Below are 16,791 nucleotides of genomic sequence, written 5' to 3'. Positions count from 1 at the left end.
TGAACTGTGTTAATTAATTAACAATTTCTTTAACTTTTTCTCTAGGTCAGCACTATGAATGTAGGTACCAGCCAAAAGGTACAAGACTACAAGCTAGTCAGTAGACAAGCGGTTATTGTAAAGGTTGATAGAAGTCCTGCATTCCTTTGCGTACAATGTAATTTGAATACACATCTCTATGTCCACTGTGACCGCTGCTCTAGGACATGAATTTACTATCCTACAGGCCTCGATACGAAAGGAAAAAAGAAAAGAACAATAACCCTAATCACTAGAACTTGTGCTTCTTTATTTCTTTTACACAGTATGACAGAATCTATTAAATTACATACTGCTCACACTTCAGACTGAACAAGGACCACCTACATCATCATAGAAAGAAAACCAAAAAATTGAGATGATCCAAAATAATTTAAGCCAGAGCATCAATATTCAACTACACTGGCCATGAGACAGCAACCACAAATGTGCTCTGTTGAGAATTCAGAGCAGAGTCTTAAGCAACCTTGCTGGGAGAATATGATGAGCAGCATGCAGCATTATGTCTCCTGCAAAAGAGTGAGTTGGTTTGGTTAGCCCCAATATCTGATAATCCTGATATTAGCAGCATAAGTGTACTAATTATTACCAATGTTTTATCTGATAACTTCCTCAGTATTTAGCCGTACAACCTATTGTCAATACATAAAATCTTATCTTCTACTGTACTCCCCATCCAAACGTATTATTTTTAGATAGGTAAAATTAATTTTATTGAAACAAGACTACCTCATGAAAATAGTCACGAAGTAGCCTAAAGAATCACAAATGGAAAACTATCTACATATGCATCGAATCTATGAAAGAATTAATAGAGTTGCTATCTATGAGACCCAACACAAAGGACCACTCATAAAGAGGACTAACTACTACTACCATATTCTTTTTTGTTTAGAAAAAGTGGTTAATTCAAAACAACTCAAGTTCAGTCATTCTTAAGTTTATCCTAATCAATCAACAAACCTAAACCCAGTATCCCCTATTGTAGACTCTAAATCATATATTTCCCCAAACCTAGCCATTTGAGCAAGCAGTAACATCCAGGTCACCATCTATATCATACACAAAGTTGGTTCATAAGTTTCAAGGAATAAACCAAAACAAGCATCAAACTTATCCAAATAACAAAACATTTGAGCAAGCAAATTAGACCCAGGCTCAAGTAGCTTGGTTTGTTATTCAGGCCTCTGAAAACAAACATAACATCTCTTTGCAAGCTACATATGAAATCCCTAACCAAACAAACACATCTAAACCACATTAAAAAGAATGCATATAACCCAGAGAAAGAGAACTCCCTAAAAACTTCACTCAAACCTCTTTTTCTACAAAGACTAGTAAAGAAGGAACAGGGGAAAGCTTATGTTTTAATGAATCACTTGTAGATATATTGCTAATACACAAAGAGTTGACGGTATTTCATGATGACTAGTCAACTCAGGCAAAGCAATACTTAAAACAGCAATCCATAAGATAGGAGACACACTTCCTGTAACATGCCTGCTCAACAAAACCATTAATCATTGATACCTACAAACTTCCTGTAACTCCAAGTTTACAAAGAATAAACCCCACTATATCCAATTTCCAGACAACTAAGAGTACAGTACAGAAAATTTCAACTATTTCCCCCAATCTAATGTTATGGTTTCCCAACGCAATCATATATAGCTCTACATACAATAATCCCATCATTCAAAGAACCACCCTCTGCAAAATTAACCAAAAGTTATCTAATCTTCACAATTCAGGCACATTCAAATATGTCAATGATAAAAATCAAAACTAACAAACGATACAAAACTCCCTAACTTGACATCCACTACCATCTAAACCGGCGTATTTTCAATTGGCATCTCTTGGTAATTCCAATGGAAACATTCAAACAAAGTACAAACAACTAAAGCACATCAAATAAACCAGCGAGGTTCAATTAAACTTACATTTAAAGCATACCCAACACAACAAAATTTGGTTTTTTTCACTCATCCTCTTCACTCTCATCGCTGAAGTAGCTAGCTTTCTTAACTTTCTTCTTCCTCTTCTTCTCCTCAACCTCAACAACCCCATCAGTCAATAACCGCTGGTTAGCCCCACCGTCCACCACCGACGCCCAATTATCATCCTCCAATCCCACCACCTCCTCCTCCTCCTCCTCCTCCTCATCATCATCATAACCACGATCTCCAATCCGAAACCCACCACCGCCACCGCCACCGCCACCGCCACCGCCACCGCCACGTGGCTTTTTCGGAACAGGTCGCTCCCTAGGACCCAGCTGATTCTTGGGACACTCATAGGAAAGGTGGCCCTCGTCCCCACACTCATAACAGCGAGACTTATCCTTGTACACGCGCTTCCGAATAAACTCAGGAGCTCGGCCATTGTCGGCGGCAATGGAAGCCGAGATGGTTCGTCCGTTGAGGATCTTCCCGTGCATTTGGCGCGCCGCGGAGAGAGCGTGGTCCTGGGAGACGAACTGGACGAAAGCGACGCCGCGGCTTTGGCGGGTGACGCGGTCTTTGAGGACGGTGACGCGCGCGATTTTGCCGAAGGTGGAGAAGAGAGTGTGGAGGTCGGAGTTGGTGAGGGTGTAGTCTAGGTTTGATACGTAGAGCGTTGATTTTGATGGGGCTAGCCCTTTAGACCCACCTTTGGTTTTGGTTTTGGCGGCTCTGTTATCGTTGGTGTTGGGGTTATGTTGGGGTTTTGAGGTTGTGGTAGATGCTGGGTTTGAAGAAGAGGAAGAAGGGTAGCGGTAATAGAAGGTGTCGTCTTCATCGTCGCTGCTATCGGTTTGGTTTTTCCGCACCATGGTGCCTTTGCTCTCTCGACTCTCCACTCTTCTCTTTGCCACTATTTGTTTTAATTTAATTTTTTTTTTTTTTAATATCCGGCGATAAAATTTATATTTGAAGAAGTATTAAGTTATATGCTTGAAAAATATTTCATACAAAATTAATCTTATTATTATAAGAATTTTGATCCAGCTATTTAACATATAATTATCTATTTTATTATAAGTTTTTTTAGTACTTATTTAAAGGCAATATCTACTCACTAAAAGCTTCTAAGAATGATAATGAACACTATCATCTTTCAACAATAAGGAACTAAGTTTTGCTAAAACATTGTCACAATATTTAAATTTTTATAATGAATGATGTTATATACTATAAATGAAACTCTTTATCAAATATCTTTAACCATACACAATGAAAATTTTGTCATTTATACTTTCTTTTTTATCATTCGACATGAGTATATTTTCTTCTTTATCATTCTACATGAGTTTAAGTCCAATGTTTAGCTTGCTTAGGTTTTAAATGAACACCCATTTTAGGCAATAAAAGAAAAAAAAAAAAAAAAAAAAACCAAAGGCATGTGTCATTGAATTTTCTATTAGATAAACCTATAAAATCAATATTCTCTAGGTAATAAATAAAACATCTTATATTACCATTTCAACTTTTGTTGATACCCATTTTTGCGACACATTTTCTACAAGCCCGATTCAACCAAACCCGACTTCCTTGTGGACTCAATTCATGTATTATATTATATTTTATTCTTTTAAGCATGGCCCAAGCTCATGCGACTTATTGGAGGAAATTGAGGAGGTCTGGTTTGGAGGGTATGAGTCGGTTCCTTTCAGATCTTTTACATAAGCCCAGCTCATGCGTATTACCAAGTGGACAAGGGACACTAGTAGCACCTCAGGCTCATGGAAAAGGTCTTGTATCCAAAATTTTCACCCCAAAACAGCTTTTATACTCTGGGTAACTGTGGCTCAAAGTTTCTACTCAAACCCTTTTTTTTTCCTTTAAACATAGTTGGCTTCCATTGGCCAACTCCATCTATTAACCCTCACTTAGGTGAGTTTTCCAATGGTCTGAAATTTCTGACCAAAGGCAACCAATTAGAGAAAACCCACTTTATTTCCAAAATCATGCTAAAAGCATACCAAACTCTTTCCTAAACAAAAACAGCCCAAGTCAAAACACCAAAATAGTATTGGTGATGCAAAGAAAATCAATAGGCTGGATGCTTCGGACTTGAAAGGACCACTTGCTTTCTCAATGGCCTGAAAAACAAAGAAAAGCGATCAAAGGTGACCGGGGTTGCCTGCCAAGAACCCTCCGATGGCAAAGTTAGTTTTCTCTCTATATTTTTGGAGTTCCAACTTTTTGGGAAATGTAAACGTACATTTTTTCTGGTCTAAAAGGGTGTTTATATAGTGTCCTAGAGACAGTTATTGGGATTGTAACCTCCCCTGGATTTGAGGAGGTGCGAGGGTTCAGGGATAACTTCTACAATCGTTTATGAGTTGTATTTTCTCATTCAACGGTCATTGGAAGTTATGCGTAGGTTGTGGAGTGGTGAAATGTATTCAGTAATTCCAAGTGTAAAGATCTCGTCCAGGGGTCCTCTTATGGATGAACCCTTTCAGGACGGGGATGGGCGCTTTCCTAGGACGAGTGATGGTGTGCGTTTTCGTCTATGGACGACCATGGGCGTCGGCCTCGTCTTAGTGCTTTCTTCTGGACGGCTGCTGGTGTGGATGATCATGGACAATCTGGAGTAACCTTTTCTTCATTCCTCATCAGTTGCCCCTTCGTCCAGGGTCATGCAGTATATCACCAGACTTTAGGACGAGTTTTCCAAGTACACTTATTATTGTTATTTTTTATTTTATTTGTTTTTCAAACAGCGTACCACGTGTCACATTTTCATTGGCAGTTGGTCACGTCGACTTACCTCTTCGAGGCAGATGCCACGTGTCGCTGTCTCATTGGTCTCGACGTTGTGAACACTGAGACTTTTCTACCTATAAATAGTGGTTTCCCTCTCGTGCCCCTCTCACTTTTCCAGATTTTCTATTTTGATATTCTCATCCATCGCCTCGTCTAGGAGTATTCTTAGCGTCCTTAGTATCTTTCTTCTAGAGCTAGGTATTCCCTTTACTCTCACTCTCAAGCTTTCCTTTTTAAGCTTTAGGACATCTACAATGGCTACCTGTTCGTCTAGCGACAGTGTAGACAAGGCCATAGACGAGTACTATGATTCTTCTAGTTATAGCACTTCTAGTAACGATAGTAGTAGTAGTAGTGGCCACACAACAGAGGAATATACCTCTGGTGTTCCTGGGATTCCCGTCGAAACCTTACAGGAAAATATTAGGACAAGGGCAGCCTCTGGGGATGATACCTCGACGAGCGTCCCACCGTCCTCCCCTTTGGACGAAGAAGAAACTGTATATAGTTGTGATATGAGAATCCCTTCTAAGACGGACGAGAAGAGGTTAGACGCTCTTAGGAGTTGGTTCCAAATCCCAGACGACCTGAATCCTAGGTTAGCCGTCCGAGGGGAATGGTGTTGCCAACCCCGTTTTGGGATAGGTATTTACGAAGCTTACCTACTAGGGGGGCTTAGATTTCCTTTGAACGCCTTCGCTAGGGAATTGCTCACTAGGCTGGGCTTGGGAATTTGTCAATTTAACCCCAACGCGTGGAGACTTATTGTCTCTATGCAAGTTTTATGGAGGGAGGTATTTGATGGGAACCGTCCTATCACCGTGGACGAGTTTCTGTACTGTTATAAACCCTCCGAGATAAGTCAATCTTTAGGCTTTTATCAGTTTACAGCTAGGGGCAATGACTGTAGGTTGATTAAGTCTTTGCCTTCGTCTGACAAAAACTGGAAGACATAATTTTTCTTTGTCTCTGGTTTCTGGGCGGGGCAACCTATCGAGGTTGGTAGAGATGTATTTGCCCCTTATACTGGAGAATTATGGAACCTTCGTCAAGAAGGTATGTTGTGTTTTTCCTTCATTCTTTTTTATTTGTTTTGTTATCTTTTATCCTTAAATAGTGGTCTAACCTTAATTTTACTCTTTTTTTTTTTTAGCTATTAGACGTCCTTCTTTGAGTAAGTTCCACCATGACCGCGTCCACAGGGCTCGTCTACACCCCGAGAGAAATTTTCACTCGTTGGTGAATCTTCGACGCTTGCACAGGTGGGGACTTGGCCCTAATCCGTCTGTTGAAGCCCTCGCGCACGAGCAAACGGTCCGTAGACGTGAGTGCTTTACTTAAATTTTTTTTTTTTTTTTATATATGTGCACGTGTTTTTCAGGAATGGCAACCATGAAAGAAAATAAGGGAAATGAGGTGATTGATGTGACAGCCAGACCTAAAGCTCAACCTCAGCCTCATCCTGCTGCTGGAGACAAGAGGACGAGCTTGTCCAAAAATTTGGACTTGGGAAGCTTACCCAGTCGTCGGGGAAAAACGACTAAGCATGGGTCGTCCAGGCCCGAAACTGCCAGGCCTGACCCTCCTTCCTCCCAACCGTCCATCACAGTCGTCGATATCGACTCGTCTACGCCTGTTGGCGTCGCTCCGTCCAAGTCCCCTGCTCCTGCTTCGTCCCAGCCTCCTCAAAGGATTTCTAAAAACTTATTGGAGAATGAGGATTTGGCTTGGGAATGATTCCAAGAGGCTGTAACAAGCGAGGACGTGGCTGCGTGCTACGACATGTCTTTGAAGGAGTTTGAGCACTCCGGTGTCCACGACCTTTTTAAGGTGAGCATCTTTGTCTCGTCTTGGTTTAGCCATGTTATCCACTGTTATTTTTATCTCTTGAACCTTCTTATCTTCCATGTAGGCAATGTCGAAGTTCATAGATGCGTCCAGGCAAGCCACGGAGATGGACAGGACGAGGATCCTTCTAGAGAAAAGAATAGAAGAGATTAAAAACGACTGCAGGACGAGGCTGAGGGGTTGAGTGCTTTGGTGGGGGAGTTGAAATCCGATGCTGCTACGAAGGACGACCGTCTTGACCTTCTTCAAAAGAAGAATGACGAGCTGAGTCTTCTCCTCAAGAAAGCTAAAGACGAGGCAGTGGAGGAGTTCAAAGCGTCCAAGGAGTTTACTGACCTGCTGGACACGAACTATGCAGCAAGATTTGAAGATTTTAGGATGGATGCTATAGACAACTTTCCTGGAGTTGACTTTAGCACCATTAAACTCAACCTTGGTGCTGCTACAAGTTCTCTCCTCCAAACAGGCTCAGACGATGTTAACATTGAGGACGATGCCACCACCAAACCATCTCAGGACGACCCCAACGTTGATGACCCCCCTCTTGAAGACAATTTTTTAAACTAGTGCTATTGTTGTTTTGCTTTTCTCTTTGGTCCGTTGTTTTTGGACCCCTTCTTTTTTTAAAAAAAAATGTATTCGAGTACAATTACCTCGTCTAGAGTGTTCTGGACGAGCTTATTAACAATTGCCTTTTAAGGCTTATTTTATAAGGGTTTTTGGACGGTGGTCGTTTACCCTTTTTAGACTAAAGAATATTTTTTCTTTATCCGTCACCTATTGTATGGACGAGCTTATCCATTATTTTCACCATTTATGCTATTGTCTTTTAAACAGTGTTCTAAGTGTTGAATGATCGTCTATGTGATTTCCTTATGGACGACCCACTTAGGACAATAATGATGACTGCATTACTTTTGCTTGTCCTTTAGGCAATTATTACTCGTCTTCTCGCAAGAAGCTTATAATGTTTTTAATGTTTTACTCGTCCTAAGACATTGAGGCGTCTTGGCTAGCTACTCGTCTTTGGAACGTTATGCCTTAACGCCTGCCTTCTTTCTTAGACGAGTGGGCCTTGGCTTTTTATTTTTGCTTTATACTCATTTAAAGGAAAGCTTGGATGAGTATGCCTATGTCCAGAGATTTTCATTCGTCTTAGGCTTTTACCCCCCTTGTGGGTATTATTATGGAAACTAGATTAAGTATATCAGAAATTCAAACCATATCATTACATGAACATTGTCCACAAATATGGCACGCTTTAGAAGCTGATGCCTTATTGAAACACTTAAGAAAATACATAACCTTGTCTTTGGTGAACTAGTCTGTAGACGGTGCAAAAGTTTAAGAACTAGTGTACTTTTTATTCTTAGTACACACTATAGTAGTAATAAGCACACAACAGTAGGTATAAGTAAACACAAATTGTAGCTGTAGTTGCCCATAGTATCAACCACGCCTCTGGATTATTTCGTCCAAGTTCATCACTGATAGTACTTCCTCAGGTGTTCCACATTCCAGGGGTGCTCTAACTTTCGTCCGTCCAGGGCCTCCAGGTAGTATGACCCCTGTCTCTTGCAGTTGATTACCCTGTAGGGTCCTTCCCAATTGGGTCCTAATTTTTCATGAGCCGGATTCCTAGTTGCTAAGGAGACTCTTTTGAGAACAAGGTCCCCAACACTGAATTGTCTAGGTTTCACCATGGGCAACTACCTTGTTGTCCTCTGCTCCGCATCCATTCTTACCTCGTCAATAAGATCGAGGTCAAGACGAAGTTGTTCCCCATTCTCTCTCTCCTGATACTTTATCACTCAATGATTTGCCATATGAACTTCTGCCGGTATGACAGCTTCACTTTCGTAGGCTAGCTTAAAGGGGGTCTCTCCTGTCAAAGTTCGTACAGTCGTCCTGTAGGCCCAAAGAACACCTGGTAGCTCGTCTGGCCATATCCCTTTTGCCCCCTCGAGCCGAGTCTTGATGATTTTCAGCAGGGATCGGTTCGCTACTTCTGCTTGTCCATTCGCCTGTGGATGGGAGGGTGAGGAATATTAATTTTTGATCCCAAAATGATTGCAAAACTTCCTGAAGGGTGCGTTGTCAAACTGACGTCCGTTATCCGATACTAGTACTCTAAGTACTCCGAATCTACATAGAATATTCTTCCATACAAAATTTTTAACATTTTGTTGAGTGATTGTTGCAAGGGGTTCGGCCTCTACCTACTTGGTAAAGTAATCAATCCCTACGACCAAAAACTTCATTTGTCTGGTTCCCATGAGGAAGGGACCTAGGATATCCAGTCCCCACTGTGCAAAGGGCCATGGGGCCATCATTGGGGTCTGGTACTTTGACGACTGTCTAGAGACATTGCTAAAGCGTTGACACTGGTCACAGACCTTGACATAGGCCTTAGCATCTGCCTGCATTGTAGGCCAATAGTAGCCTGCACGGACGATCTTATGGACTAGTGATCTCGCTCCTGAATGATTTCCACACGCTCCTGAATGAACTTTCCTCAAAACATAGTTTGACTCGTCAGGGGCCAAGCACCTTAAATAAGGTTGAGAAAAACCTAGCTTGTACAGCACTTCATTTATGAGGACACACTTGGCTGCCCTGACCCTCAATTTCCTAGCCTCATCTTTGTCTTCTAGAAGTCTTCCATCTTTAAGATAAATTACTATTGGACTCATCCAATTTTCTCCCCCTCCTATTTGCTGTATGTACGGAAAGTCTATGCTTGGCATATATTGGACGTTGTCGTACTCGTCCGTAACTCCTCCTGCCGAAGCTGCTTTTGCCAAGGCATCTACTTCCATATTTTCCTCCCTAGGGAGTTGAACAAAACTTACTGCTGAAAATTTTCGTGCAAGTCGTTTCACTTTGCTGAGGTATTTCTTCATCCGATCTTCCTTGGTATCGCACATTCTATTTACTTGGTTGATGACTAGTTGAGAATCTCCTCTAACTATTATCGACTCCGCCCCCAAGGACTTAGCCAATTCCAATCCTTTGAGTAGTGCTTCGTACTCAGCCTCGTTGTTGGTGGTTTGATACTGTAGACGGGCCGCGTACTCCAGCTTGTCACCCTCTGGGGACTTTAGTGTGACTCCAATCCCTCCTGCGTATAGTGTGGACGATCCATCTACATTAATAACCCACCTTTCAACTCCTTCGTCTTTATCTAGCTCATCCTGGTCAGGGGTGAACTCTGCGATGAAATCTGCTAATGCCTGTGCCTTTATCGCATTCCTTGGAAGGTATCTGATGTCAAACTCGCTAAGTTCAACAGCCCACTGTATTAATCGTCCAGCAGCTTCCAACTTATTCATTGCCTTCTTTATGGGGTGATCTGTTAGGACGTTGATAATATGAGCTTGGAAATAATGCCTCAGCTTCCTGGAAGCCGTAATCAAGGCAAAGGCTAGCTTCTCCATCATCGGGTATCGTCCTTCTGCCCCTCTCATCGCACAGTCTGTGTAATAAACCAGTTTCTAGATTCTCCCCTCTTCTCTGACCAACGTCGAACTTACTGCATGTGGGGACACCGCCAAGTACAAATACAGTTCTTCTCCAGGTACAGACGGACTCAGCAATGATGCTGTCATGAGATATGTTTTCAAGTTTTGGAAGGCCTTTTGACACTCATCTGTCCATTCGAATGCCTTCCTGAGGACTTTAAAGAATGGCAAACACTTGTCAGTAGCTTTCGACACAAACCTGTTAAAGGCGGCGACTCGTCTGGAAAGAGACTGGACTTCCTTAATATTTTTCGGTGGTTCCATATTCAGTATCGCCTGGATTTTGTCCGGATTTGCTTCAATTCCTCTATGTGAAACCATGAACCCCAAAAACTTTCCCGACGAAATTCCGAAAGCACACTTGCTTGGATTTAATTTCATGTTGTACCGTCGCAGTGTATCAAAAGTCTCTTAAATGTCGTCCAGATGATTGTCCTCGTCTTGGCTTTTCACCAACATGTCGTCTACATAAACCTCCACATTTCGCCCGATTTGAGGACGGAACATGTGGTTAACCAGCCTTTGGTAAGTCGCCCCAGCGTTTTTCAAACCGAAGGATATCACTTTGTAGCAATACAGCCCTTGGCTTGTAATGAATGAGGTCTTTTCTTGATCCGCTTTATCCATCTTTATCTGGTTGTAACCTGAGAAGGCGTCCATGAAGCTAAGCACTCTGTGACCTGCCGTCGAGTCCACTAGCTGGTCAATGCGTGGCAATGAGTAACTATCCTTGGGGCAAGCTTTGTTTAAGTCGGTGAAGTCCACGCACATTCGCCACTTGCTGTTGGCTTTCTTCACCATGATCACGTTCGCTAACCAATTTGGATAATGAACTTCTCGGATGAACTCCGCGGCAGCCAACTTTTGTACTTCTTCCTTGATGGCATTGTCTCGCTCAGGAGCGAAAACCCTTTTCTTCCGACGCACTGGTTTTGAATAGGGACACACGTTAAGGCTATGAGTAATAACACTTGGATCAATGCCAGGCATGTCTTCATGATTCCATGCAAAGACATCGAGGCTTTTCTTCAAAAATCAGACCAAAGCATGCTTTGCCCCTTCTTCCATGCTCGCCCCAATTCTGGTGAACCTTTCAGGCGGGTTCTCGTCCAAAGGGACGTCCTCTAACACTTCAGTGGGTTCCGCTGCGATCCTTCTCCCGTCTATACTCATTGCCTGGATATGCTCGTCTGTCGCCAGCATGGCTAAGTAGCACTCTCTGGCGACCAATTGATCTCCTTGTACTTGGCCCACTCCGTGCTAGGTCGAGAATTTCATGGACAAGTGATAGGTAGAGGTTACCGTCTTCCAACTATTCAAAGTTGGTCTTCTAATAATTGCATTATATGACGATGCACAGTCAACGACAAGGAAATTTACCTCCTTGGTAATCTGTTGTGGATATGTGCCAACGACCACCGGTAATATGATGGTGCCCACTAGTTGCACCTTCATTCCTCCGAATCCTACCAATGGTGAATTCATTGGTCGAAGCTGATCTCATCCTAGCCTCATTTGCTGGAAGGCGGGGTAATACAGAATGTCTACAGAACTGCCATTGTCTATCAACACCCTCCTAGTCATGTAGTCGGCAATAAGTAGGGTGATGACTATCGCGTCATCGTGTGGGTGGTGAAGTCGTCCTGCTTCCTCATCCGTGAACGTAACGGCCTGCTCGTCTACTTCCCTCGTCTTAGGAGGTCGTCCAGACAGCTGAATGTTTTGCACCACCTTCAGGTATGTCTTCCTCGACTTGGATGACTGCGTTGTCGAATTTTCTCCTATAATTACTCTTATCTCTCCTAGTGGGGGTTGTGATGACTCTTCCACCTTAGCTTTCAGTTTCTCATCTCTCTGGTCTTGTCCAAGGAAGTTCCTTAGCTTTCCTTGTCTAATGAGATTCTCTATCTGCTGCTTTAAATCAAAGCACTCGTCCGTGTCATGCTTGTGGGCTCTATGAAAGTGGTAGTACTTGCTCATATTGCGCTTGTTAGGATCTCCTTTCATCTTATTCGGCCACTTCAAGGACGGATCATCCTTGATCTGCATAAGAACCTGCTCTAGTGGCATAGTTAGGGGCGTGTATTGCTGATTCCTCGTTGAGGAACTTGCCTTCTTACCATCCTTGTCTTTCCTCTCGTCTACCCGGGCCTTCTTTAGACAAGGTCCTTGATCTGAGTAACGCTGGTGGCCTACTTCCGAGCGTTCTGCTCTCTTTCTCTTCTTGGCTCTAATAGTGTCCTCAGCATTCATGAAATTCTGGGCCGAATGGATGAGTTTGGCCATAGTCTGTGGTTCCTGCTCGTAAAGCTTATAGATGAACAAGTCAGAATTGACCCCATTATGGAAGGCGGCCAATAATAACTTGTCATCCATTTCTTCTACTGTCAAAGCTTCCCTATTAAATCGGATGATGAAGGACCGCAAACTCTCGTTTTCCCCTTGCTCTATGGTTAGCAAACTGGAAGAGGAACGCTTGTGGCGTTGCCCTCCAATGAAGTTATTGACAAACAACTTACTCAACTCTTCAAACGATCCCACTGAGTTTGGGGGTATTTAGCTAAACCATACTCGTGCTAGTCCTTTAAGTATGGTGGGGAAGGCTCTGCACATAATCTCGTTTGGGACCCCTTGAAGGTGCATGGTCGTCTTGAAAGTAGCAATGTGGTCACACGGGTCACGATTTCCATCATACTAATCCAAGGAAGGCATTTTGAATTTCGGAGGTAGAGGATAACTGTTGATGGAAGCCGTGAAAGGGGAGTCCGTTCGGTGAACCATATCATCCACTGGGTTTGCCCGCCTCATGTTCTCCCTCATCTCATCCATGACTTTTCTCATCTGGTCCATCTCTCTTTCCAAGTGTGGCACTCTTCTTGAAGCGGTACCCCTTGTCTGATTTTCGGACTTGACATTTTCTCCTCCGCCTTCCTGACTCTAGGCTCGTCCCTCTGTGTGCCCATCTTGGCGCTGCTTCCTAAGGTTAATCTCCCTATTCAACTCCTGATTCTGACGGGTCAGTTCTGCCATAGCAGCAGCCATGGATTGTATATGTTGAATAGAAGGCGGTTGCATGACAGGCACTGACCTGCGATTGCGAAGGGGATTACTAGAAGCATCCCTACTCTCCTGGTGGCCTGGGCTGGTAGCCCTTGATCTTGTTCGAACCATTTAACCTTTTGTCTGGGAAAGGCTAATCATTGACAACAAAAACAGATAGTCGAACGAAAAGAATAGCAAATAAAGTAGTTTTTCCCTACAAACGGCGCCAACTAATGATGCAAAGAAAATCAATAGGCTGGATGCTTCGGACTTGAAAGGACCACTTGCTTTCTCGATGGCCTGAAAAACAAAGAAAAACGATCAAAGGTGACCGGGGTCGCCGGCCAAGAACCCTCCAATGGCAAAGTTAGTTTTCTCTCTATATTTTTGGAGTTCCAACTTTTTGGGAAATGTAAACGTACATTTTTTCTGGTCTGAAAGGGTGTTTATATAGTGTTCTAGGGACAGTTATTGAGATTGTAACATCCCCTGGATTTGAGGAGGTGCGAGGGTTCAGGGATAACTTCTACAACCGTTTATGAGTTGTATTTTCTCATTCAACGGTCATTAGAAGTTATGCGTAGGTTGTGGAGTGGTGAAATGTATTCAGTAATTCCAAGTGTAAAGATCTCGTCCAGGGGTCCTCTTATGGACGAACCCTTTCAGGACAGGGATGGGCGCTTTCCTAGGACGAGTGATGGTGTGCGTTTTCGTCCATGGACGACCATGGGCGTTGGCCTCGTCTTAGTGCTTTCTTCTGGACGGCTGCTGGTGTGGATGATCATGGACGGTCTGGAGTAACCTTTTCTTCATTCCTCATTAAGTATCATAGGGGATAAAAGCCTCTTCCACTACCCAAAAACCAGTCAAGAGCAACACCCCAAACTCTATATAAAACTCTCTCTTCAGCTCATAAATAAACGAACCACGTTCTACCCACATACCTGAAACTTTAGAGCAAAAGCCCATTCAGCTAGTTAATAATCTCACAATTCTGAAACTTAGGGGGTGGAAATAGGGGTACAGGGGAACCTTCCCTCTCTTTCTCACAACTTCTCTCAATTTCCTCTTCTCGGTGACCATGGGTCGAAGTTTCAGACCTGTTGAATCACATTTTCCCCATAAAGCTGAAAATTGAGAGCAAAAACCCATTGAGTCAAGAAACATTCTCACAATTATGAACCTTAGGGGTGGAAATATGGGTATAGGGGAACCTTCCCTCTCTTCCTCACAACCTCTCTCAATTTCTTCTTCTCGGTGACTGTGGGTTGAACTTTCAAACCTGTTATGTTTTTATGCTTTTTCTACACCTTTCTTATTAGCTTTTTGATTCTCTCTTGTCAAAGCACCATTAGCTTTTTGTTCATTATACATTTGGAATTTTGGGCTTGATTCTCCATAATAAACACTTCTAAAGAACCCAAGGGGAGATTTGGGCTAATATCATATTTTTGGCCCTTATCGGAAAAAAGTCCCCGACAACTTTCTAAGCATTGCTATTATCTAAAACTCAAAACACATTAAGAAAATTTTTGGGATGTTAAAATTTGGTGGGAGTATTTTAGACATTATACAATGGAATATTTTAAGAATCATAAGCTTTCATTAAGATTTAATTTAGAGAATAATAATATGACATATTTACACTTTCCAAAATATTAAAGGAAAAATTACTTGATTTTATAGTTCAAAGAGGAATTTTGAACTACCCTAAACATAAAGGATGAAAAGTGTTTTTATCTTAAGTTTCTATATATTTTTTTTTAGTGTAAACTATGTGTTTTTTATTTAAACTGGTGCGAAAGATAAAAATACAATAAAAAAAATACAAAAACTCAACCCAAGAAAACTGTATATGAAACAATAATAAGTTGTTACGGGTTATTATTGGTGGGCAAAAAAGTAAGTTCATTGGTAATTTTAAATTAAAACCAATAGCAATTTACCACCTATAATTTGTTATGAAAGTGTTGTGAAATATGTTGTGAATGTATCATTTCTTTTTCCATAATAACTTTATTTTTAGTTACAGTTGATTCTAGTATAATATTTTATTTTGACCTATAAAGAATTAGCACCTCAATAATTATGAAAATATTGTGACAATTTGCTCTGTTACTAACTTATTGTATATAAACTGGGTAACTAACAGTTCATATGTCTATAAAAAAAATAAATAAAAAAACTCATCCGACGATGTTAACAAAAAAAAAAAAAAAAAAAAGGGTCAGTACAGCATGAGTTGAATAAAACAAACATTGTAGCTATAAGGATGTTGAGTTGAATAAACCAAACACTATAATTATAAGCATTGATTGTTTTTACATATACATTTTCCACTTTTTGTATGTCTACAACATAAATTTACAAAGTAAGCATATAAAGATCTTTAAAAAATAAAAATAAAAACTAAACTAAACTCAAACTAAATTGGGGTACTTCAAAAAAAAAAGAAAAAAAAAAGGAGAAGAACAGCTCACCCATTGAATAAACCAAAGACACTATTCATTGCCCATTGACGCTTTTTATATATAGATAATGAAATTTCAATTTTTTTTTTCTTTCCTTTCGAGACGAACAACACAATTTAGGAAAAATTTAAGAGAAATACTTCCAGTCAAAATTATTTAATTATGTAACACTCTCTTGGAAGTTTCAAGCGAAACTCAAGTTTCAAGCAAGCATTATAGGCTCACGTAGCAATCTGATTAAACATAGGGAAATCTAATTAAATGGATATGTTAACGGATGCTTTTTAGACAATTGTTAATAACCATAATAGAAAAGTTTTGATACCACTTTCATGGGAAATATAAAAAGCTATCAACAATATTTATTATTTTATCATTCTCCCAATAAAATGTTTCTAAAAAAAGCTCATAAACCAATGCTCTAAAAGCATTGGTTAACATTTCCCTTGAACATAATACTTGAAACTCGAGTTTATTTCACTTGACTTGAGTTCCAAAAAAGTACTATAGAACTAAATAAGTTTGACATTATATTTTTTCCTACAATTTTTCTAAAATTATGTTATTTGACAAAATTAGCTTGAAATTTCATCATTTATATGCATATCTTAGTTTTTTTAAAATAAATATTTTATTATGGACAAATAATGGCTACAACTTAATATGCCTATATTTTGAAAATCTTAGATGGCATGTTCTTTTATGATCTTAACATGCGTATCAAATTTTGTATCAATCATATGTTTTTTATTATTCAATCTTCGTAAACTTATTTTTTTGCACATAATTTAAACTACAAAAATTTAAAATTTAAAAATTTGATTGACAATATAGGTATCATTCTTTGATCTTCTAAAAGTTTGTACGTATGGAGGGTATAAGAAGAAAATATTATTCAAAGGTGAATTTATCAATATTCACACCCGATAAAAAGATATTTGGTGAAATTGTAGTCATTGGTTACAATTAAGTTTATAGTCAAACTTTTCTATTTGTAATCCCCAAATATTTGTCTCTCATTCTCTTTCAAAACTCTCACAGTTGCCCTTCCATTTTCAATTTCATCTCTATCTTAACAATAATGGAGTCATATTATTAAGAAAAGTAAATTACCTC

General features: G+C 40.6%; 1 protein-coding gene across 1 annotated transcript; it reads right to left on the bottom strand.

The window, feature by feature from the left end:
* Positions 1-112: 112 nt before the first annotated feature.
* Positions 113-2,921, bottom strand: LOC142640932 (uncharacterized). The gene is made up of 2 exons (XM_075815253.1): positions 1,983-2,921; positions 113-548 (listed from the first exon to the last, which is right to left on the bottom strand). The coding sequence occupies exon 1, from the start codon at positions 2,852-2,854 to the stop codon at positions 2,021-2,023; it is 834 nt and encodes a 277-aa protein (XP_075671368.1). The 5' UTR covers positions 2,855-2,921; the 3' UTR covers positions 113-548; positions 1,983-2,020.
* Positions 2,922-16,791: the final 13,870 nt, after the last annotated feature.

The sequence above is a fragment of the Castanea sativa genome, chromosome 6 (genome assembly GCF_040712315.1).
Source record: "Castanea sativa cultivar Marrone di Chiusa Pesio chromosome 6, ASM4071231v1".
NCBI classification, from domain to species: Eukaryota; Viridiplantae; Streptophyta; class Magnoliopsida; order Fagales; family Fagaceae; genus Castanea; species Castanea sativa.
Note: the sequence above shows the minus strand (reverse complement) of the source record. Positions and strands in the feature narration are given on the sequence as shown.

Coding starts and splice junctions, on each gene's coding strand:
- LOC142640932 (XM_075815253.1), bottom strand. CDS start 2,854: ATGGTGCGGAAAAACCAAACCGATAGCAGCGACGATGAAGACGACACC.